The following is a 24756-nucleotide window of genomic DNA, read 5'->3' on the forward strand; positions in this document are numbered from 1 at the left end:
CCGCCCGCACGGCCCCTCGCCCCGCCCAGTGTCTGCGGGGAAAGGAAACCGAAAGTGCGCTGCGCCGGGTGGGGCCGCGGACCTTCCTGGGCCCGAACCCGAGCCTCCTTCGCAGCGGCGGAGGCGGCTGCGAGAAGACGTGCCGGAGCCGAGTGAGTGACCCCCGACCCGCGCCCCGGCCCCGCACCTGCTTCAGCCAGCCGCGACCCCCGGCGCCTGCGCGGCCTCCCACTGCCTCTGCCGCCGCTTCTCCCCGGCGCCCTCTTCAGTCCCCCGCGCCCCATACCCGCCTCAGCATCCCCGCCGCCTCCTCAGTACCCCGTCACCCCCTCGGTGCCCAGTCTCCCCATCATCCACCCCAGAGTCCCGGGTGCCCCCCTCACAGCCGCGTTATCCTCTTGGCGCCCCCCCCATCGCCACCTCTGCCTCCGACCCCTCAGTTAGTTCTGTCCTCTACCCCCATCTCTGCCCTCACTTTTCTGCCCCAGCCGCCCCCTTCATCTTCCTCGGTCTTTACCTGCCATCGCCTCCTTCACCCCCAGCTTTAACCCTCAGCACCTGCGTTCCCCATCCCTACTTTCAGGACCCCCACTAGCTGAGCTCAGCCCGACCCTCTTCTTCTGGAGGCCCCCCCTCTCTCCTCTGCCATTCCCGGCCGAGCCTAGCCATAGCACCTTTTTCGTGCCACCGCACGACCCTGACTCCTTCTCGACCCCCTAATACGTCCATCAGGACCCCCTGGGCTCCTGAGTGCCCGTGATTCCTCCATCCTTCTTTCTAGTACCTTCTTGGGACCCTGCAGAAGCACACCCCCCCCATACGGACCCCTGGCCTCTCATTTCAGTCTTCCACACACACACCCCCTTGGTAATTACCATTCTGCTCTGATTTGACCGGTCTACCAGCTTGACCATCACTGATTTTCTTCTTCCTGCCCTTTTAGGCCTTGACTCCCAAAGAAACCCACTTTAGTCTGCTTTATTTCATGGCATTTCCTGTTCTCTTTGCTCCTCCCTTTGCTTTCTTTTTTGTTTTTTTTCCCATTTCTTTTACCCCAGAAAATTTCTGAGTTTCTGTTTCAGTGTTTTTCAGCAAGAGAAAGAAGGCATTTTCTTCTCAGATTTTTTTTTTTTTTTAAATTAAGGGCGGCGGGGGGGGGGGGGGGGGGGGGGGGGGTGCGGGAGAAGACCCGAAATACTGAATCTGCGCTTGAGAGCTAGCTAGGTTTGATGTGATGGGGCAAGAGATTCACCCACAATATTCCCAGCAGGAAGGAAATGGACTCCTTTTCTGATGGGGATAAAAGCTATTCCTCATATATTGCCAAATCTATTCAGAGTTTCCAACTATGAATATTTTAAAACTCAGTGAGAGGGACAGTCTCAAAAATCCCTTTGCTGAGGACTCTGAGTCACCCACTCTTTCCCTAGCCCCAGCTCATGTGATGTGTGTGAGTTGCACTGAGAAGTTCCCTTAAAGGGGCTTCCTCGTCCTCTTAGAGGATCACTGTCAAAAACCTTTAAGGTAGAAGAAAGAGGAGAGGGAAAGAACTAAAGATTTCTCGCTGGTCTGGGGGAAACAGCGTCCTGTAGAGGCTAAGCCTCTGGTTATTGAAACATGTGATTTCCTTCTCTTGATTCAGTAGAATAGAGGGCTTAATCAGTTTGGCTGCATTCCAAAGAATAGGATAAGGGATAACGGCTCACTAATTATTTACAAACTATAGAATGCGGTAAGCTACAAAGTACTGTGTAATATAAATGCTGGGTGGGGTGGTGAATACATGGTTTTTGGATTAACAAAAACATACTACTTTCTGTCCTGGAAACAATATTTGTCTGCTTTATGGGAGAGGAAAATGAAACCTAGCAACTGGTTAAGTACTTGGCTAAAGGCATAAACCAAACAGTAGTTTTAAATGGGAATTGGTGAACTCCTGCCCCCAGTGAAGTGCAGAGATAAAGGGAAAGGGGAATTTGAAATCATGTAAATTGTGAATTTAACATTTTATATCATATTTGGGCATTCACAGAGTTGAACACTCACACCCATGATTAAATCCGTTTTTAACTCTTAGTTAATAGATCATTTTGATGTAGAGGCAGAAGGACTGGCTTGATGCTATTTGGGTTTTTTTCTGCCAGATACTGTATTTCAAGGGCTCTGATCTCTCTCAATCTGTGCAGATTTCCAGATAACTGAAAGTAACGGGAACGTGAAGGAATTCATGTAATTCAGGCATGGAGGACAGAAGACCTTGCTTGGAGGCCAGGCCAAGGAATCCCAGGAATCCCTATACTAATCACAGAGGTGAGCAAGATTTTCTACCTAATGGGAAGGAAATTGAGTTCTGTATGAATGACTAGGCGCACCTGAGACTGACAGCATCTCTCCAGTAAAGAGTGGCTTATTCCTTAGCCATAGCATGAATGATTCAAAAAAATAAATAGCCTTCTCCTTTCCCTAAAAGAGCTGATGAATGGGTACAGTTCACTTTAACAAAGGTAGTGTAAGGTGTCTGAATTGGAAATATTGCTGATTTAGAGCAATGCCATCCAATAGAAAAGAAACATAATCAAGCCAAAAATGTAATTTTTAATTTTCTAGTAGCATCATTAAAAAAAGCAAAAAGAAACAGATGAAATACGTTTTTGAAATTTAACACTAATTTAATAAAATTTAATACCTATTTAAATGAGTATATCCAAATAACGTCATTTTATTGTAATAATTGAATACATGTATTTTATTATCATAGAACTTTATTAATTTCAGATTTTTACCTATTCCCCCAAATACTTAAATAGTATCATCTTAAGGTGGTATTAGTATAAAGAGATTTTTACCCTATTTTTGGTATCAAGTCTTCAAAGTTACATATGTTGTTTTACACATCTTTTTTTTTTTTTTTAAGAGTTTGTTTATTTGGCAGAGAGATCACAAGTAGGCAGAGCAGCAGGCAGAGAAAGAGAGGGAAGCAGGCTCCTTGCTGAGCAGAGAGCCCGATTCGATTCGGGGCTTAATCCCAGGACCCTGAGATCATGACCTGAGCCGAAAGCAGAGGCTTAAGCCACTGAGCCACCCAGGTGCTACATGTTGCTTTACACATTTTAATCAGACCAGCCACATGTAAGATTCTTAACATCCATACGTGTTAGTGGATATGTATGTGATAGCATGTGTCTAGAACCCTAGTCACCAAAGCAGTTAGTTCTGAAAGCATCACTACTGCTATGATGATTGTTTCCTTAGAACTTTCTAAAACAAAACCAAATGGATTCTTGCTTTTCCCTAAATTTGCAGTATGTCACCTGAGTTTAGGTGTGAAACAAATGAGAAAGAACTGTTGAATTTTATTTTATTAGCTGCATGAATGTTGAACAAATGAGAAACAGCACAATTTTCATTCTTTAAAACATCAAGTATTTCAGATCAAAATATTAGGACTTTCTTCTGATACTTTGACTTTGAAAAGTAAGTAAGAAAGTAACACTTACAGAATTTAGGTTTCAGTAATACAGTATTTATATTTTATCAAATGTTCCTTTGTGTTGTCACAATAAACTTTCTCTAGAAAGTGCAAAACAAAAAGTGTACAAAAATGGATTTAGCATCTCATGTCATGAGATGGTATGATCATCTTGACTGTGATGTGCATTCATAACATTTTTATCTTCATATCATTGTATACAATCTTATTTTGTTTTTAAAATCTCCAAGTATGGGGTGCCTGGGTGGCTCAGTCGTTAAGCGTCTGCCTCTAGCTCAGGTCATGACCTCAAGGTCCTGGGAAACGAGCCCCACATCGGGCTCCCTGATCAGCAGGAAGCTTGGTTCTCCCTTTCCCACTCCCCCTGCTTGTGTTCCCTCTCTAGATGTCTCTTTCTGTCAACTGAACAAATAAAATATTTTCTAAAAAATAAATAAAAATTAAAATTTCCGAGTAATTCTCTTAAGTTGGGTCAGCTCCATCAATTTTATAGGAAAGGGAAGCGAAAAAAACCTGGGCTTGGGTACGTTGGCCAAGTTACTTAAGAAATAAGTGGCAGATTAAGGAAAACAAGTTCAGCTTCATCCACAGGGTGTGGTTAACTTTCATGTGTGGATTGGGTGTATCTCCTCCCTCCCCCAACAACTTCTTGTCTGGGATTCGTAGTAGATAATGCTATGTGGATGAACTTGTGCTTCAAAAGGGAGGAAAAACTTAAGTTTCATTTTTGAGTTTCCTAAAACAGAAGTTCAGTTTCGTTTTTCAGTTTCCTTTCCAACATAACTCAAAACATTTTGCTAAAGGAAGCCCCATCATCCACTTTGCTGTCTGATGCTGGACAAATTTCAAGAAGCATTTCTCTTGTCCTTTTATCCCACTTGATGCCTCTGTTGCCTGTGACATAATTGTTTAGTGGTATAACCAGTGACTCTAGAAGTTAGGAGGGTATTCCCAATAGAAAATATAGCATTCCCAATAAATGCTAGTAATAACATTAATGAGAACTTTTTGTGTGTTAGGTACTCTACTAAGCATCTTATAAATATTTAATCTTTATACCCACATAGATACTTAGGCTTAGAAAAATTATGCCACTTGGCCAAGGTTATATAGTGAGGAAGTATCGAGGACAAGATTTGGACCAGATCTGTTTGGCTTTGGAACGCAGGCTTTGGCAGTCATTTGGTATTGCAAAAAACTAGAAGCAATGAGCTAATCTTTTTGACCCTCTAAAATAATCATAGCTTGTGAGGACTAGATGAGATACTGCAAGTATTTGTTCTTTAGCATGTATTAGGCTACATGTTTGTAAGTTTTATTTATTTAAATAATCTCTACGTCCAGCATGAGGCTTGAACTCAGGACCCCAAGATCAAGAGTTGTATGCTTTTCCAACTAAGCCAGCCAGGTGCCCCAACCAATGTTTATTCTTTTTCCCTTTTGCACCTTTTGAAAAAACAATGTTTTCATGATATATATAGCAACCATAGTAAGCTATTTTACACTTATTACATGACTTCATAGGAAACTTTCTCTGCAAAGAAAATCTAAGTTCCTTAGTTATTTTCGAAAATGAGAGTCTTCCATTATTGTCCTATTAAATTTCCTTGCACCTTCATTTTTGTGCTTACCCAATATTCTCATTGTCTTTAGGGCCTGTGGATGGAGAATTACCACCAAGAGCTAGAAATCAGGCTAATAACCCACCAGCCAGTGCTCTCAGAGGAGGAGCCAACCAGCCGGGAAGGCAGCCTAGGGCCACCAACCATGCTGTTCCTGTACGGCAAAGAGAAGAAAGGTTTGGGGCTATGGGCAGGAACCCACACCAGGGAAGGAGAAACCATGAGGGGCACACCAGTGATGAACCTCGAGGCCAAAGACGTGGTCAGGAAAATGATGCTAGGCGGAGAAATGGCAACCAGGAGGGAAGGAATCACAGACCACCATGGTCTGACGAAAACTTCCAACAGTGGCGGACCCCCCACCAAAAGCCTTTAGAACAGCCACAGCAGGTGAAGAAGCTCGGCTACAAGTTCCTAGAAAATCTTCTGCAGAAAGACCCTTCTGAAGTGGTCATCACTCTTGCCACAAGTGTAGGGCTGAAAGAGCTCCTGTCTCATTCTGTTATGAAATCCAATTTCCTTGAGCTCATCTGCCAGGTTCTTCGGAAGGCTTGCAGTTCTAAAATGGACCGCCAGAGCGTTCTCCATGTCCTGGGCATATTGAAGAACTCCAAATTCCTCAAAGTCTGCCTGCCAAATTATGTGGTAGGGATGATCACTGAACCCATCCCTGATATTCGAAACCAGTATCCAGAACACATAAGCAACATCATCTCCCTTCTCCAGGATCTTGTAAGTGTCTTCCCTGCCAGCTCTGTGCAGGAAACGTCCATGCTCATTTCCCTCCTGCCAGCTTCTCTGAATGCTTTGAGAGCCTCTGGGGTTGACATAGAAGAGGAGACAGAGAAGAACCTGGAAAAGGTGCAGACCATCATTGAACATCTGCAGGAAAAGAGGCGAGAGGGCACTTTACGAGTGGACACCTACACGTTGGTGCAGCCTGAGGCAGAAGACCATGTTGAGAGCTACAGGACCATGCCCATTTACCCTACTTACAATGAAGTGCACTTGGATGAGAGGCCTTTCCTGCGTCCCAACATCATTACTGGAAAGTACGACAGTACTGCTATCTATCTGGATACCCACTTCCGACTCTTAAGAGAAGATTTTGTTAGACCCCTACGAGAAGGCATTTTGGAACTTCTCCAAAGCTTTGAAGACCAAGGCCTGAGGAAGAGAAAGTTTGATGACATCCGAATCTACTTTGATACCAGGATTATCACCCCCGTGTGCTCATCATCAGGCATTGTCTATAAGGTGCAGTTTGACACAAAACCGCTCAAGTTTGTCCGCTGGCAGAATTCCAAGCGATTGCTGTATGGATCTTTGGTGTGCATGTCCAAGGACAACTTTGAAACATTTCTTTTTGCCACTGTGTCTAACCGGGAGCAGGAAGATCTCTGCCGAGGAATTGTCCAGCTGTCCTTCAATGAGCAGAGCCAACAGTTGCTAGCAGAGGTCCAGCCCTCGGACTCTTTCCTCATGGTGGAGACAACTGCGTACTTTGAGGCCTATAGGCATGTCCTGGAAGGACTTCAGGAGGTCCAGGAGGAAGACGTTCCCTTCCAGAGGAACATTGTGGAGTGTGACTCTTATGTGAAGGAGCCACGGTACTTGCTAATGGGGGGCAGATATGATTTCACTCCCCTAATAAAGAACCCCTCGGCCACTGGAGAATCTCTGAGGAACGCTGAGGGCTTGAGACATCACCGAGTGAACGTCTTAGACCTCAGTCAGTGGCCCTCAAAAGAAGCCTTGAAGCTGGATGACTCCCAAATGGAAGCCTTGCAATTTGCTCTCACGAGGGAACTGGCTATCATTCAAGGACCTCCTGGAACAGGTAGGAGTTTTTCAGAGCATATGACATCTGCCCTATGAGATAGGCAAGAGAAGCTTGACTGTAGGTTTCTAGAGTATCTTGATTAGAGACATTCTCCTAAAGTGGACATTAGACTTACCTATGAAGTTCATGGCGACCTTCCAGTGGGCATCCATTAGTATGCATAGTAATCAAAATCACAAGGTTAGAGAAGACACCATGGGGTCAGACTTAGGAAGATGCATGACCTTTGCCTCATCAAAGGCTATATTAATTTTTATTTGATATTTTTAAATTTTTAATAAAGCTTATTTATTTTAGAGAGAGAGAACAAGCAGTGGGAGAAGCAGAGGGAGAGGGACAAGCAGACTCCACCCCAAGCACAGAGCCCAACTCAGGGCTCAGTCCCACAACCCTGAGATCAGAACTCAAGCCAGAACCGAGTCAGATGCCCAATTTACTGAGCCATCAAGGTGCCCCTGAGTTTATGTTACTTTTTTTTTTTTTTTTAAGATTTTATTTATTTATTTGACAGAGAAAGAGAGCACAAGCCTGGAGAATAGCAGGAGGAGAGGGAGAAGCAGGCTCCCCACTGAGCAGGGAGCCTGATGTAGGCCTCAGTCCCAGAACACTGGGATCATGACCTGAGCCTTACAAAAGCAGACACTTAACTGACTGAGCCACCCAGGCATCCCAAGAACTGTGGTGATTTTTGCTCACTATTTATTTCTTGCGCCTATCCCAGTGCCTGATGCATATTAGGTAGTCAGTTCTTAACTATTTGAAGGAAAAACGGAAGGAAGAAATTGTTATTTATCCTGCTCTACTGAAGTCTTTGGTTATCTTATATTGCATCCTCACTTACTCTGAGTTTTTTGAAGACAGTAGTTACCTTCTCAGCCTGACAGAAAGTAAGAATTTATCTGTTTATAGACTTAATTATATTGGCCATTTACTAATGAGTCCATAACTCTAACTTCAATGTTGATTTCTGTGAGTTTTCTCCTCCTATCACAAAGGCAAGTCTATTGTGATATATAGAAAGCATTTCTAAATAATTTGTTGCATGAGGGTACTGGCTAAAAAAATACCTTACAGTTGTGAAAAAATATCTTAGAGCTGTGAAAAAAGAGAGAGGGGAGGGGGATTCTTTTTATGTGCTGATAGAGAACTGTCTTCAAGGTACATTAAGTGAAAAAAGCCAGATGTGAAATTGTGAAAATAGTCTGCAACTGTTTCCATTTAAAAAAAAAAAAGGGAAGGCTAGAGAAAGACTATATTCTTATTTGTTTGCATTTCCATAGAATGACTAATTCTAGAAAGTGACACGAGAAACTGGTAATATTGGCTGCTTCCAAGGGGTGGCTGGGGGCAGAAGAGTGTGGGAGCTTTTTGTAATATACCCATTTGTGCTCCTTGGATCTTAAACCATCTCACTGTAGGACTTCAAATTTTTTTAAATAATGATTTGCTGTAAATAACTGTTCCTTCTAGGAAGTCTTTTAATTTTTTTTTTAACTCTCCTTTTTCCTTGTTTTTTTAGGCAAAACCTACGTGGGCCTAAAAATTGTTCAGGCGCTTCTAACCAATGAGCCTGTCTGGCAAATTAGTGTCCAGAAATTCCCCATCTTAGTTGTGTGTTATACTAATCATGCTTTGGACCAGTTTCTGGAAGGTAAGTCTAGGCAAAATTGTCCTCTATCAAGATATTTATAATTGAACTGTTGGCAACTTCAGTAGCTTTTTATTATCTTTGAACTAAGTCGTTAGTCTTTCCATGACCTGCAGTGCTGTGTGTGGTCTGCTGTAGCCTAACTCTGAACATTATCTCCTACCTCTTCCCTTGTTCTCCCTAAGTCTGGCAGCACCGATCATCTTCAATTCCTCCAGCTTCTCCCTTGGACCAGGCTGCTCCCCCCTCACTTCTTCTCTTTTCCTCTCTCGCCATAGTGACCTCATCCAGCTTGGTTGGCTCCAACTCATTCTTCAGATGTCACCTTAAATATCTCTCTAGGTAGACTTTCCCAGTGGCCCCCAGACAAGGTTAAGTCTCCTTTTGTATTTTTTCTTCAGAAACTTATTATGTATGTAACAATTTATTGTATATATTTTTACCCTGGGCTTTAAACACTGAGATTGTTCCCGTTTCTTGATATATTCACAGATTCTGGCACATACTCGGTACTCAAAAAAATACTAATTGCATTAATGAATAAGTACATGTTTTTCATTTTGCTTATAATATTTTCCAACCTATATCTTCCTTTAACCTAGAGTAAATCTTCTTTATTCTTGGGATCTGTTTAAATATTAGATCCTCAAGAATTAGATCACTGCCCCACCTGAACTAGGTAAGGTACTCTGTTAGATACTTATAGCATCATGGGCTTATAGTCTTTACTGTACTTACTGCTATTATGATAAACTGTGTAATGTGTAATCTTCTCTGCCAGACTGTGAGACATGAGAACAAATTAAGAACTGAGTCTGTGTTTTACCTGCTGTATCTTGAGAACCTAGCACATGCCTGGCACATGGTGACCGATCAGCGACAGCCTGTAGAGTGAATAGAGAATATTTGCTAAGTGCTTACCTTGTGCCAGGACCTGCGCGGGAGCTATACAGCTGCGCTCTCATTTGTCCAGACCATACCCTGTAAGGAAAGTATTTCTTGTCTTCAAGTCACAGATGAAGGACTGGAGCTCAAGAAACTTGCCCTAGTTTATATAGCCACGGTGGTGAAATCAAACTTTGGGTCCCCAGTTGTCTGATTCTAAACCCTGTGTTATTAAGCACCACACTACTGTTCTGCAGGTCATTTCATCTCTGGGGTAGAGTCCTGTAGGCTCCAGTTTGTTCCCTAAGGGAGCAGCTGCGACAACATCCCAAACGCACAGAGGTCTCTCCTGAGAGAATCCAGCATAGCTTGTCTCACCTCTGCTGTGTTCTGCCTTGCCCCACAGGCATCTACAAGTGTCAGAAGACCAGCATCGTACGGGTAGGCGGAAGGAGCAACAGTGAAATCCTGAAGCAGTTCACGCTGAGGGAGCTGAGGAATAAGCGGGAGTTCCGCCGTAGCCTCCCCATGCACCTCCGGAGGGCCTACATGAGTGTGAGTTCTGGCTTGGGCTCTCTGAAATAGTTCAAGGTGGAAATGTGCATGAGAGCAGTGTCTGCCCGGGTACGCAGTCCAGAGATGATAGGGAGGCACTTCGCAGAGCGGTGAAGGACAAAGGTTCCTTCCAACAGTCCACCCTGCTGGGCCTGTGGTGTGACCTTTGCCCTCATAGTCAAGGTGGAAAAAGGACAGAAACCCCCCCCAACCCCCGCAACAGCCCCTGCCAGGACCTTTTAAGGTCACTTTCCTGAACCACCAGCTGCCCTTGCTTACAGCCCATCTTCTAGCTGGACAGCAGTGTAGCCCAACAAAACTCTCAGTTCCCCTCCCCCCAAAAATTTTAAAAAACCTCTCAGTTCCTATTACCAAGAAAAAGAAGTGTCTACAACAGTATCCTTGGCCTGTTTTTCTGTTGTATTAGTTATTTCCTTTTCTTACTGATTGTTAAGAGTCTTTTAGACATTTTAGATTGTAATCCTTTGGTTTTGAGACAACAATAATGTTGTTGGGAGTTGTTTTGTTGACTGGTCTATTTATTTATTCTCTCTTCTTGCTGTCCTTGTCTTAGCTTTGTTTTCTCTCACTATAGGAACTGAGTTCAGGAGATGATGGTACTCCTTCCTCATTTCTTTCTCCCTGTTCTTGGCAGATTGTGACACAAATGAAAGAGTCAGAGCAAGAGCTGCACGAAGGGGCCCAGACCCTGGAGTGCACCATGCGCGGTGTATTACGGGAACAGCACCTGGAGAAATACATCTCTCCCCAGCATTGGAAAAGCCTGATGAATGGACCAGCACAGGTAGGGGTCATCCTGTGGGTTCTAAGCATCTCTCTTGCCTCAGGACTTGGAGCGAGTCTCCAGCAGAAGCAGCCATCCAGAGCTTTAGCTGTTTTGATGATCTGATGGTGCCATAATGTGAGAAGTACTTTTTCCTGAGGAGAGGTGACTGAGTATAGTAGTCAGGAGCAAGACTTGAGAGCCGGCTTGTTGGGTATGAATTCTTGTTTTGCTCTAGGCAGGTTACTTAATTTTTCTGTGCCTGTTTCCTCTTTTATAGAGTGCGGATGATGATAACATTAAGTTGAGCCATACGAAATTGCTAATATTTGTAAATTTGACTTGCAAAAATGACGGTTTCTTAGAGATCAATGTAATTCTTACGGGAACGTTATTTGGATAAGCAAGTTAATATTTGTAAACCACTTAACATAATTAGTGTGCTCTAAGTGATTGGTAAGTAAAACAAAATCATAACAAGGCAACATAGCACATCTAGAGAGCCTTGAAGTCAGCAGACCTAAATCATACAAATTGACTGTGTGCCTTGGTCAGTGTGACCCTCAGCTCTCTCAGCAGTTAAACGGGTAATAATAATGCCTGCATTCAAGGGATATTCTAAGAACTAACTGACGTGATTTCTGTAAATTGGCTGGTCAGGAACCCAGTGAAATGGTAACTCTCTTATCAAAAGAGTTGGTGACTTCTAGGGTTACAAACCCAGAAGCCTGAAGGGGTCAGTCAGGATCCATAAATGACTAAAGCAGGCTAGATCTGAGACACTGGGAAGAGAGGGCTTGGCAGACTGGAAAAGAAGTGGTGGCAGCCCACTTCCAGCCATTTGTTGCCTTTTTCGAATGCAGGCTCATTGCCATAGGTCCTGATTTTATCTAGAGAGGAAATTTTTATTTTTAAATTTTAGGCAAGACATGTTTAATGATCCAGTTGCCCAAGGGTTTCCGAACTATAGCCTCTAAATTTTAAGGGAACTACTTTTGCTCCTTCACAGAAACCTTTCCTTTACTCTGTCATAGAATTCTCGTGACTGATAATTATTCCTTCCTCAGGATAGCGAGTGGATTTGCTTCCGGGGCTGGAAGCAATCCATGATGCTGGAGTGGCTGGGCCTGGGTGTTGGTTCCTTCACCCAAAATGTTGCTCCAGCGGGACCTGAAAATACAGGTAAGAGTGCATATCTACCTAGAACCACATCTCAAGGTGCAATATGGTAAAGTTAAAACTCAAAAGTAATACCTAGGATGTATAAAGAGCTATAATCAGTCAGAGAGGGGCAAGTAATAGCTTGATAGGAAAATAGATAAAACATATTTTACTCGCACATCACAAAATAGGACTTTTTTAAAAAATATTTTTAAAAATTAACATATAATGTATTTGCTTCAGGGGTACAGGTCTGTGAATCATCAGTCTTACACAGTTCACAGCACTCACCTTAGCACATACCATCCCCAATGTCCATCATCCAGCCACCCTATCCCTCCCCCCTACCCCCCAGCAACCCTCAGTTTGTTTCCTGAGAGTCTCTTATGGTTTATCTCCTTCCTGAACCCATTTTGTTTCATTTTTTTCCCTCCCTATTCCTCACAACCCCCCAACCTGCCTCTCAAATTCCTCATATCAGAGAGATCATAGGATAATTGTCTTTCTCTGATTGACTTATTTTGTTTAGCATAATACCCTCTAGTTCCATCCACATCGTTGGAAATGGCAAGATTTTGTTTTTACAAAATAGAAAATTCTGACGGTCAGTAAACAAAGAGTGCTCATTAGAAATAAGAGGAACTAAAACCACAATGAGATGCTGTTATACACCAGATTAGCAAAAATTTAAGTTTGCTGTAACCCCACACTGACAAGAATATAGAGCAGTAGGAACTCTGCTAATGGGGATACTAGTATATGTGCTGCCGAAGCGAGCACTGCGAATGGGGATATTAATTGGCAAAACCACTTCATAATAATAGAAAAACTCAAATAGAAGGAACTCAGATGTTCATCAACATTTATACAATGGATGGATGAAGTACTATCCATTCAGATCATAAAATACTGTACAACAGTGAAAAGGAATGAGTCACAGTGTATATGGCAATGTATGAGTCTCTCTCAGAAACAGGCTGAATGGAAAGAGCAAGCTGTAGGAAAATATATACGATATTATTCCTTTGGTATAGAGCTCAAAAAAGTGAGAGAAAAAGAAAAGAGAAAACAAAGCCAAAACTAGAGGATATGTTGTTTAGAGGTGTGTATACATTATAAATGTGGTAAAGATATTTTAAAAGAAAGGTAGGGGGCAAGAGAGGAGCAGTAAAAATCAGGTTAGACAGGCCCACATGAGTCTTCAAGAAATGGCTGATTTTTCTTCTTAAATTGGGTATGAGGTACCTGGATGTTCATTTTATCAAATTTTATTATCTTTTAAGTTGTCCATTTACATTGTATACCCCTCTTTTGTATATTTGACATAAGTAAAATCTTTGTTAAAAAGGGATACATTTCAGGGTACCTGGGTGGCTTAGTGAGTTAAGCCTCTGCCTTCAGCTCAGATCATGATCCCAGAGTCCTGGGATCAAGTCCCATGTCCAGCTTCTTGCTCAATAGGGTATCTGCTTCTCCCTCTCCTTCTGTCCCTCCCCCTGCTCCTTCTCCCTCTCTCTCATTCTTAAGTAAATAAAATCTTAAAAAAAGGGGGGGGATACATTTATATGGTATTTAAAAATACCATGAAAGTACCTAAGTCTCCCTCCCTGATTTCTCCCAGTTTCGCCAGCTAGAGGTAACCACTTAACCCCCTTGAGAATGTCTTCATGCGTCTGAGCTCTTCTTAGTGCCTTCTGCTATTTTTTGGCTTCAAGTGTTTCACCACTGTCCTGCCTGCTTTCCTCCTAGCCCAGGCAGAAGGGGAAGAGGAAGAAGAAGAAGGGGAAGAGGAGGGTTCATTGATAGAGATTGCAGAGGAGGCTGACCTAATTCAAGCAGACCGGGTGATAGAGGAGGAAGAGGTGGTGAGGCCCCGGCGGCGGAAGAAGGAAGAGAGTGGGGCAGTCCATGAGTTGGCTAAAGTGCTTCTGGCCATGAGGCTAGACAACTGTGGCCCCGGAACAACAGCTGGGCAGGAGCAAGCTGCCGGAGAGTGGGAGGTAAACTCACTTGCTCGTGTCCTCTGGGAACCCTAACAGAATGGGGAATGGGAGTTCAGTTACTCCTGCCAGGTGGGCGGGGCTTAAACTCCTCTGAAACAGGCCTGAGAACATCTGTTCTGGTTAGAACTGCAGCCTCTCATTTTCACCTACTTCTGTTACAGCAGTGTATTCACCTTGTCCTCACAGTTAACTTAATTTCCCCCTTTTACAGCCTAACCATAGTATAAGATGGGTCCAGTTCCCAAGAGTGTAAAAATTGTGGTGTTTCAGAGGTTCCTTGTCAAGAAATTCCAACTTAGAAAAACAGGAAGCCAATGCTTCTCTTGAACTTTGGGGGAAATAATTCATGTGTGAGTCAGATCAGACACTTAGGATCTCAGTGCTTGGTGCTTTTGTGGATATTATCTTCTCGAGTACAGATGAGCCTATGAACAACACATTAAGACTTCAGAGAATTCAAGTAAAGCAGAAGGAAGCGAGCTGTGTAGGCTGGATGGAATCTCATCCTTCAGTCACCCTGGAATTTGATGTTTCTCTTTAAGCCAGAATGGTGTGTGAACACCTAGACTTTTCCTCTGGTACTTCCTTTGGTAGGACCCAATTCGTCCTCAGAATTTACCATGCTTTGCTATGACGATAGAGAACTGGATACTCAAAATGACATTTTCTGACCTCCACTGATGATTTAAGGGACCTTCAAAGGCAACTTTGGATGTAGTTTTCACTGGTCTGCTAGCTTTGAACCTGATCTTCTAGTTCAGGTCAGCATCACTGTACATGCTGGATGAAGTCTGATCCCAGTACATGGAATTATGGATTGGGCATCTCTCTGCCACATGGCCTTAGGAGGAGTTGATTTGTTTGGTTTTGAAGTGGGGGGAGATACGGAACACTGTGACCGCCATCTTTCATGCCAATCCTTCTAAAGGCTCATGGCCTCAGTCTTAGTACAGAGCCGGGGAGAGCACTTTCTACTAAATGGTGCCTTTCACCTACTTGTTGACGGTACTTTGATGGCATTAAGACCATCTTAGCAGGCCCTATACGGCATTTGACAAGAAAGATTCATGTCTGCTACTTTCAGGATGAGTGTTTTAGGAATGAGAAATAGAACATGGTCAACAGACAGTGGTACCTATTGTCAGCAGCATTCCAAAGTGCTTTCTGTGTATTTATTCCTTCAGTCAGTTCAGCAGCCCTGCGAAGATGTACCATTATTATTCTCATTTTATAGAAGGGGATGCTGAGGTACACAGAGGCCCACAACGTAGTAAGAGGTAGATGGGGCTTTGCACCCAGGCAGACTATCTCCAGAGCCCTCGTTTAGCCACTCTTCACTGGAGTTGGGAGAGTGTGAGACATTCAAAGTTCTTCCGAGGGGGCATCTCCTTTTTTAATGTGCTCTGGCCCCCACCTTGGTCTTAGAATTGGGCCTACCTCTGCTCAGATGGTAACCCTGGCTGGTATTGATGTCCATAGACCCAGCGCAGCCAGAAAAAGAAAATGAAGAAGAAAGTGAAGGTTGAACTTCGCAAACTGAACACCATGACTGAGGCTGAGGCCAGTGAGATCCAGGATGTTTGGCAGCTGGACCTGAATTCTCGATGGCAGCTCTATAGGTATTATGCCCACTCCCACACCCTCCCCCAACCAGCTCATGTAATTTCCCCAAAGAGTTCTTTTGCTGTTCTGGAACATAACCCCCCATTGCTTCACCACGACTTTCAACAGTGTTAACTGATGATTGGTTGCATGCCCCACTGAGCTGAGTGCTAGGGTCACGGCCGTGGGATAAAACGTACACTCAGCTCTACCCTTATGGAGCTTAAAGTTGTCCAGGGAGACAAATTAGTTGCACAAATAGTTACAAGTGGTCATGAACATAAGAAAGAAAGGAGCAAGGAATACTAAGAATATTAACATGGGGTCTGAGCTGGTCTGAGGTGTCTAGGAAAGTGACATTGGAGGCAAGATCTGAGGGATTAGTAGACATTAGCAAGGCCAGCAGGGAATGGGGAGCAGATGAAGTCATGGGGACCATATGCATAAGGCATTGACCTGGGAAGGAATATGGCCATTTGAGAAATGGAAAGAAGGCAGCCAGCATGGCTGTGGCTCAGAGAAATGGAAACTGAGGTCAGGGAGGTGGGCAGGGGCCTGACCACAGGGCCTCATGGGGCAAAGATGAGGAGCCTGGATTATCAGAAGCCACTTTTCGAAGTGTATTGAAAAGCCGTTAGAACATTTTACAGCAGAGTAGTTAGTGAGTTAGTGACACAATCTGTTTTACTTGTAAACCAAGACTGAAGAATTAGGGGAAGGGACTCAAGGATGGGGCAGGGAGAATTTGAGAGAAATTCTTGGAAGCTTTTTGAGGTCCCTTACTCTCTCAGTAGTGAACGTCTGTTCTTTATCCTCCTCCCCTCCTTAGCTCCTGGTCACCTATGTACATGTCTCTGCACATCTTTCTGTCAGGCCTGTTGGACTCTTGGGTCCCTGTAAACCTGGGTCTCTCCTTCCTCTCTCTCTCTGTGGTCTAGAAGCTCCTCAACGGTCTAGGTTCCACTTCATACACACTGAAGGGGGTTCCTCCACCTTCTCAAAGAGCACACATCTTCCTCTCTCTGCTTCTTCACATTCTCCAGGCTGTGGCTACAGATGTACCAGGCCGACACCCGCCGAAAGATCCTCAACTATGAGCGCCAGTACCGCACGTCAGCAGAGAGGATGGCGGAGCTGAGGCTCCAGGAAGACCTGCACATCCTGAAAGATGCCCAGGTTGTAGGAATGACGACCACAGGTGAGAAGGCGTGGGGGGTTTGACCTGACCCAGCCATTCACTCCAAGCGCCAGGCTCCTGTCGGACTACTTAGGACAGGTAAAGAGGAGCTTCTGTAGCAGGTTAGAGGGAATAGGCCACAAGAAGCTCCTAAAGCAAGCTGTGTTTAGGAAACTGATGGTGAAATGTTCCCACTTGGCTCCTGCATTCGGAACCCCAACAGTGACCCCCATGGGTGTGATGCTCTGGAGACCATCCGGCAGCCCTTGTTCTCTCATTCTTGGTCAGCACAGCCCTGGGTAGATGCGAGGGCTCAGTTGTCACAGGGTCCAGTGCCCGAGCTCAGGAAGCCTCCTCTCTCTCGACTCCAGGTGCTGCCAAATACCGTCAGATTCTGCAGAAGGTGGAGCCTCGGATCGTCATTGTGGAAGAGGCTGCCGAAGTCCTTGAGGCCCACACCATTGCTACGCTGAGCAAAGCTTGCCAGCACCTCATTCTGATTGGGGACCACCAGCAGGTAGGGCAGGAGCCCCTAGAAGGTAGAGAGAGAGGACGGAGGGGTGCGCTCAGATGGAAGACACTGGCCTCTCTGCTTCACCAGTCCTCGAGCTTTGTAGCTTTGTGGGATTCTTCCCTGCACCTTCCCCATTCAGTTTAACAGCAAGTGCTCTTAGATTTGGGGTGTATTTCAGAGGTACTGTCACTAATTTTATCTGTTCCCTTTGCTACTTTTATAATCTACAATGACCTTTTAAGTGGACTGTTGAAACAGTATGCGCCTTATTCCCCTACTTCCATTTTTGTCTTCCTCTAATCCATTCTTTATAAAGGAGCCAGCGAATTAAAAAAAAAAAAAAAGTTAATCAGATCGTGTCACTCTACACCTTAAGACCCTCCAGTGATTTTTCCATTGACTTCATATAAAAAGCAGGTTTCTGGGTGCCTGGGTGGCTCAGTGGGTTAAGCCGCTGCCTTCGGCTCAGGTTATGATCTCAGGGTCCTGGGATCGAGCCCCACATCGGGCTCTCTGCTCGGCAGGGAGCCTGCTTCCTCCTCTCTCTCTCTGCCTGCCTCTCCGTCTACTTGTGATCTCTGTCTGTCAAATAAATAAATAAAATCTTTAAAAAAAAAAAAAAGATAAAAAGCAGGTTTCTTAAAGTGGCCTTCAGAAGCAAATATTCTCAGGTTCAGTCTGCTTCTCTGATTTCTCCTGTCACCATCTCATTTGCCCACTGTGTTCCCACTCCTGCCCTCCTTCCCACTGCCTCTCATGGCTGGCTTTCCATACGATAGGCAGCTTCCTCCATGCTGGCATCAACTCAGAGGTCACTCTTCAGAGAGGTCTATTTAAAGGAACTCCCACCCCGGGCACTCTGTCACATCACCCTTATTTCTTGCCTTTTTGGCCCTTGTGGCTCTTTATCCTTAGCTTGTCAGTACTTAGAGCAGTGCCTGGCACATGTAAGGCACTTAAAAAACTTTTTTTTTTTTTTTTAAGATTTTATTTATTTGACAGAGAGACAGAGAGAGAAGACAAGCAGGGGGTTTGTGAGAGGTAGAAGCAGGCTTCCCACTGAGCAGGGAGCCCGACTTGGGGGCCCAATTCCAGGACCCTGGGATCGTGACCTAAGCCAAAGGTAGACACTTAATAATTGAGCCACCCGTCTGCCCCTTAAAAAGCATTTTGATGGGTGAGTGGGTCGGTGGGTAGATGGATGGATCAAATATGTAAATAGAGTTCTCAGACTTGTTTCTTTTCTCAGCTGCGCCCCAGTGCCAATGTGTATGATCTAGCCAAGAATTTCAACCTTGAGGTTTCCCTCTTTGAACGGCTGGTGAAAGTAAACATTCCCTTTGTCCGTCTGAATTACCAGGTGAGAAGCTGGACTTGTATTATTATCTACCAAATGTCCAGGAGAAGTCTCCTGGGAGCCTGCCAACTGTCAGTAAGAAAGGTCTCATAAAAATAAAACTGGTTTAAAAAATAAATAAAATAAAATAAAACTGGTTTAAAAATTAAATAAGTAAGTAAGTAAATAAATAAATAAATAGGTAAAACTTGTTTAGTAATGTGGTGACTTTCAGACTTCTTTTCTGTTTCAAAATACCACGAGATCACCCAGCGTTGAGTTTATGTTGGACGAAGGAGCTGATTGCGTTCTCTTTTTGTCTATTCTTTTCACGTTACCTCCAGATTTTCCACCAGCAGCCTAGTCTTTGGAAAACTGTTCTCTGGCCGCGTTTCTAATGACATACTTTCTTGTTTCAGCACCGCATGCGCCCTGAAATTGCCCGGCTTTTGACCCCTTACATTTACCAAGATCTGGAAAATCATCCCTCTGTTCTCAAATATGAGAAGATAAAGGTGAGTCTGCTCTATCTGATGTTTATGTGATGCTGTCAACAACCTAGAGGGCTGTATTTCCTGAATATGGAAAAGGGTTTTCAGAAGGGACTAGAGTCAGCTTTTTGTTTTGTTTTTGTTTCTTTTTCTTCTTAAGATTTTATTTGAGAGAGTGAGAGCATGAGCACGAGCAGGGGGAGAGGAAGAGGGAGAGCCAGGCTCTCTGCTGAGCAGGGAGCCTAATGCGGGACTTGATCTCAGGAGCTGGGATTATGACCTGAGCCAAGGCAGACACTTAACTGACTGAGCCACCCAGGTACCCCTAGAGGCACCTTTTTAAAAAAATGTTTTAAATTTTTTTAGGGTGCCTGGGTGGCTCAGTGGGTTAAAACCTCTGCCTTCAGCTCAGGTTGTGATCCCAGGGTCTTGGGATCAAGTCCCGCATTGGGCTCTCTGCTCAGCAGGAAGCCTGCTTCCTCCTCTCTCTCTGCCTGCCTCTCTGCCTACTTGAGATATGTCAAATAAATAAAATCTTTAAAAAAATAAATTATTAGGGGCGCTTGGGTGGCTCAGTGGGTTAAAGCCTCTGCCTTTGGCTCAGGTCATGATCTCAGGGTCCTGGGATCGAGCCCCGCATCGGGCTCTCTGCTCCGCAGGGAGCCTGCTTCCCCCTCTCTCTCTCTGCTTGCCTCTCTGCCTACTTGTGATCTCTGTCTGTCAAATAAATAAATAAATAATTTTTAAAAAAATAAGTAGATCAGGGACGCCTGGGTGGCTCAGTTGGTTAAGCGGCTGCCTTCGGCTCAGGTCATGATCCCAGCGTCCTGGGATCGAGTCCCACATCGGGCTCCTTGCTCGGCAGGGAGCCTGCTTCTCCCTCTGCCTCTAGCCCACCACTCTGTCTGCCTGTGCTTGCGCTCTGTATCTCTCTCTAACAAATAAATAAAAAAAAAAAAATCTTTAAAAAAAATAAGTAGATCATTAAAAAATATTTTTATTAAAAAAATAAATTATTAAAAATTTTTTATTAAAAATTTTTTTATTAAAAAAATTTTTTTATTGATCTTATTTTATTTGACAGAGAGAGACCACAAGTAGGCAGAAAGGCAGGCAGAGAGAGGGGGAAGCAGGCTCCCTGCCAAGCAGAGAGCCTGATGCGGAGCTTGGTCCCAGGACCCTGAGATCATGACCCGAGCCGAAGGCAGAGGCTCTACCCACTGAGCCACCCAGGTTCCCCTAGAGGCACCTTTCTAAAAGCTTGTTATTAAGGGGAGAAATAATACAGAAGTTGAGACAGACGTGGATATTGAATCCCAGCTCTGCCACTTAGTAGCTTTGTAACTTTTCAGCAAGTAATACCATTTCCAAATGTCAGGGTCTTCTGTAGAGTGAGAATAACGGGTGCTGCCTCATCTCATTGTTGTTTTGAGGGAGATGTGTGTAAAGCGGTCAGCCCAGTGGAGTGATGTAAGTTAGCTCCTCTCTCAACATCTTCATCATCATAGCTGCTGCCTGTTTCCTGGACTATAATAGTTGGATTATGGATGGATGTTTTAAATATTTATATCAAACAAATGTATTGAAAACTAAAATAGGCAAGTTCTTTATCCATTTCCCTACTTAACATGGTCCCAAAAGCATATGCTGACTGACTCCAAAATTAAAGGTTGCGGTACAAAGTATACAGAAAGCCTTGCACGGTCTCTCCCTGGAATAGGGTCAGTGGCCAGTACATGTGAAGGTAGAAGAAACTGCACGAGTGAGCCTCCTAACATATCACGTATTGTACTTTCTAGGGGGTCTCTTCCAACCTTTTCTTCGTGGAACACAACTTTCCTGAACAGGAAATCCAAGAAGGCAAAAGCCACCAGAACCAGCATGAGGCTCGCTTTGTGGTAGAACTGTGCAAGTACTTCCTGTGCCAGGAGTACCTGCCCTCCCAGATCACCATCCTCACCACCTATACCGGGCAGCTCTTCTGCCTGCGCAAACTCATGCCAGCCAAGACATTTGCTGGGGTCAAGGTCCATGTGGTTGACAAATACCAAGGAGAAGAGAATGACATCATCCTCCTCTCATTAGTGCGGAGCAACGAGGAAGGCAAGGTGGGTTTTCTCCAGATATCCAACCGCATCTGCGTGGCCTTGTCCCGTGCCAAGAAGGGGATGTACTGCATCGGAAACATGCAGATGCTGGCCAAGGTCCCCTTGTGGAGCAAGATCATCCACACTCTTCGAGAGAACAATCAGATCGGCCGCACGCTCCGACTGTGCTGCCAGAACCATCCCGACACCCACACCTTGGTATCCAAAGCTTCTGATTTCCAAAAGGTGCCTGAAGGAGGCTGCAGCCTACCCTGTGAGTTCCGGCTGGGCTGTGGACACGTCTGCACCCGTGCCTGCCACCCCTATGATTCCTCACACAAGGAGTTCCAGTGTATGAAGCCATGCCAGAAGGTCATCTGCCAGGACGGGCACCGGTGCCCTCTGGTTTGCTTCCAGGAGTGTCAGCCTTGTCAGGTGAAGGTGCGCAAAATCATTCTTCGGTGCGGCCATGAACAGATGGTTCCTTGTTCCATGCCTGAGTCAGATTTTTGCTGCCAAGAGCCTTGCCCCAAGGTTCTGAAATGCGGGCACAGGTGCAGCCACCCCTGTGGTGAAGACTGTGTGCGGTTATGTTCGGAAATGGTCACCGTGAAACTCAAGTGTGGGCACAGCCAGCAGGTGAAATGTGGTAACGTGCAGGACCTCATGTATGACCTGCCCGTCAAATGCACCACCAAGTGCAGCACCGTCCTGGACTGCGGGCACCCTTGTCCCGGCTCCTGCCACAGCTGCTTCGAAGGGCGCTTTCATGAGCGCTGTCAGCAGCCCTGCCAGCGCCTGCTCATCTGCTCACACAAGTGCCAGGAGCCATGCATCGGCGAGTGCCCACCCTGCCAGCGGACCTGCCAGAACCGCTGTGTCCACAGCCAGTGCAAGAAGAAGTGTGGGGAACTGTGCAGCCCCTGTGTGGAACCCTGTGTCTGGCGCTGCCAGCACTACCAATGCACCAAACTCTGCTCTGAACCCTGCAACCGACCCCCGTGTTACGTGCCTTGTACTAAGCTGCTGGCTTGTGGCCACCCCTGCATTGGTTTGTGTGGGGAGCCATGCCCCAAGAAGTGCCGGGTGTGCCACCAGGAAGAAGTCACCCAGATCTTCTTTGGCTTTGAGGACGAGCCTGATGCCCGCTTTGTGCAGCTAGAAGACTGCAGCCACATCTTTGAGGTGCAAGCCCTGGACCGCTATATGAATGAGCAGAAGGATGACAAAGTTGCCATCAGGCTGAAGGTGTGCCCTATCTGCCAGGTGCCCATCCGTAAAAACCTGCGGTACGGAACCAGCATCAAACAGCGGCTGGAAGAGATTGAAATTGTCAAGGAAAAGATTCAGGGCTCAGCAGGGGAAATTGCAACCAGCCAGGAACGACTTAAGGCCCTACTGGAAAGCAAGAGCCTCCTCCATCAGCTGCTTCCTGAAGATTTTGTGATGTTGAAGGAGAAGCTGGACCAGAAAAATCTGTCCGTGAAGGACCTGGGCCTTGTCGAGAATTACATCAGCTTCTATGACCACTTGGCTGGCCTGTGGGATTCTCTGAAAAAGGTAAAGGTCTCAGAGCAGGACAGAGTGGGGATTCGACTCGAACAGGTCCATAAGTGGCTAGCCAAGAAGCGTTTGAGCTTTACCAGGCAGGAACTGGATGACCTCCAAAGTGAAATCCAGAGGCTCACATACCTGGTCAACCTCCTGTCCCGCTGCAAGATAGCAGAGGGGAAGATGAAAGGTAGCACAGCGGAAGAGGTCTACAGTGTCCGGAAGATCCTTGAGAAAACATGTAAGTTCACCCAAGAGGATGAACAGCTTGTGCAGAAAAAGATGGAAGCTCTGAAAAACATCCTTCCTTGCTCTGGCCTGGGCATCTCAGAGGAAGAACGAGTGCAGATAGTCAGTGCTATGGGTTTTCCTCGTGGCCACTGGTTCAAGTGCCCCAATGGCCACATCTACGTGATTAGCGATTGTGGGGGAGCCATGCAGAGGGGCACGTGTCCTGACTGTAAGGAGGTGATTGGGGGCATAAATCATACCCTGGAAAGGAGCAATCAGCTTGCTTCTGAGATGGACGGAGCCCAGCATGCAGCCTGGTCGGACACGGCCAACAACCTGATGAACTTTGAGGAGATCCAGAGGATGATGTAGGAAGATGGCGCACTGCTGCCTTGTGCCTAGCCACCTCCGGGCTGGGATCGGCTCCCTTATGAAGGAACCGAAGTTTGTTTTTTATTATTGTCCTTTAGTCTTAGCACCTATTTAAGGATCCACTTTTAGGGGTTGCCCACCTTTGTTTCTAGATTTCCCCTGCGCTAGAATAAGCACTTTACCTCCAGAACTGAGAGCGAAGTTAACAGATTTCTTCTCTTTTTCTCCTGCAAGTTAGTGGAAGGGCTCCCTGGAGCACGTTTGGGGCTTCCACCTTGCGCTGCCTACCGGTATCTCTGGGTCCTGACTCAGTCAGATGTTTTTTCTGCAGTGCTCCGGGGGCAAAGTACGGACTCAGTGAAGCAGACTCAATTCTAATTGCCAGGCCCTAACTTGTAGACTAACTTTAATCCTAATAAACAGAGGTCCAGAGGAGTTGTTTATGAACTGCTTATCCTTTCAAGGAGCACAAAAATCCTTCCCACCTTCCTCCTCGGGCACCCTCACTCCCGGAGACGGAGGCATGTGATAAGACAAAGACTTCAATGACTAACCCTGACCCAGTTACATAGTCACGGAGAGTGGGAAAGGCGCTGGGGCTTATGCAGTGGGCCCAGGCTAACTTAAGGAGTGATTCCCCTATACCCTCTCTTGTGACTGGCACTTTGGGATGGTGGAGGTTTCTTTGTCTGCAGGAGACATTCCGCAGCAGTGCTGGTTCCCCAGGGTCCTGAATGGAATGAAACTTCTATTTGGTACCAGCAGCAGCTATCCAAAGTGCGACCCTTTGTCCTAACACTATTACAGCTTTTGCCTGGGCAGGGTTAGCATGCCAGCAGCTTCTGCAGGCCCCAGACCCATGCCAGAAGCCAGCCCCCAGGCCTGCTGCCTGCATACATTTTCCCTCAGTCCATTGTTCCTAGAACAGACACTTAGGCATCTCAGGTCTTTCTAATGTTGGTGAGAAAAATGTCCTTTTCCTATGTATGCATATCCTTTTTTGTCTTTACTATGCACTTTAGCCTATAAAGCCAATTAATAAAAACGATGATTGAGAAAATCAGTGGTCCGCATTTGTTGTCAGCTGTTAGAAGCAGCTCGGCCGGCTTGAGACAGGATGGGAATGGAGACTCTGCCTACAAGGAGGCCAGTCCTGTTTCTGTGGTATGGGGTTTTTATTTATTTAGGTGAGTCCTTTTTACTCAAGGTAAAAAGAGTTTTTTGTATAAAAAGGTTTAACTTGAAGTTTTCTTCCCCAGAGGTAGCTGTCAATAGCTTCCTGAGTCCTTCCACAGGTAAGCTATGCACTGCAGTGTATAACCCTTGAACAAAACAAAACACGGTAGATCATTCTGCACTTGGCTTTTGTAACCTAACAACCTTAGCTTGGAGATTTGGTTTACA

The 24756-nt window shown here is 45.3% G+C and overlaps 1 protein-coding gene across 3 annotated transcripts; it reads left to right on the forward strand.

Moving 5' to 3' along the window:
* Positions 1 to 24412, forward strand: ZNFX1 (zinc finger NFX1-type containing 1). Of its 3 annotated transcripts, XM_032350390.1 has the most exons (14): positions 4 to 152; positions 2187 to 2310; positions 5144 to 6952; positions 8475 to 8606; positions 9895 to 10043; positions 10699 to 10848; positions 11895 to 12009; positions 13738 to 13988; positions 15471 to 15610; positions 16637 to 16791; positions 17142 to 17287; positions 18534 to 18644; positions 19040 to 19135; positions 20911 to 24412. In XM_032350390.1, the coding sequence occupies exons 2-14, from the start codon at positions 2241 to 2243 to the stop codon at positions 23350 to 23352; spliced, it is 5766 nt and encodes a 1921-aa protein (XP_032206281.1). In that variant the 5' UTR covers positions 4 to 152; positions 2187 to 2240; the 3' UTR covers positions 23353 to 24412. The 3 variants fall into 3 exon arrangements, with proteins under 3 accessions (XP_032206282.1, XP_032206281.1, XP_032206283.1); XM_032350391.1 differs by lacking the exon at positions 18534 to 18644 and having other exon boundaries at positions 1 to 152; XM_032350392.1 differs by lacking the exons at positions 4 to 152; positions 2187 to 2310 and adding an exon at positions 3426 to 3474.
* Positions 24413 to 24756: the final 344 nt, after the last annotated feature.

The sequence above is a fragment of the Mustela erminea genome, chromosome 7 (genome assembly GCF_009829155.1).
Source record: "Mustela erminea isolate mMusErm1 chromosome 7, mMusErm1.Pri, whole genome shotgun sequence".
Lineage (NCBI taxonomy): Eukaryota > Metazoa > Chordata > Mammalia > Carnivora > Mustelidae > Mustela > Mustela erminea.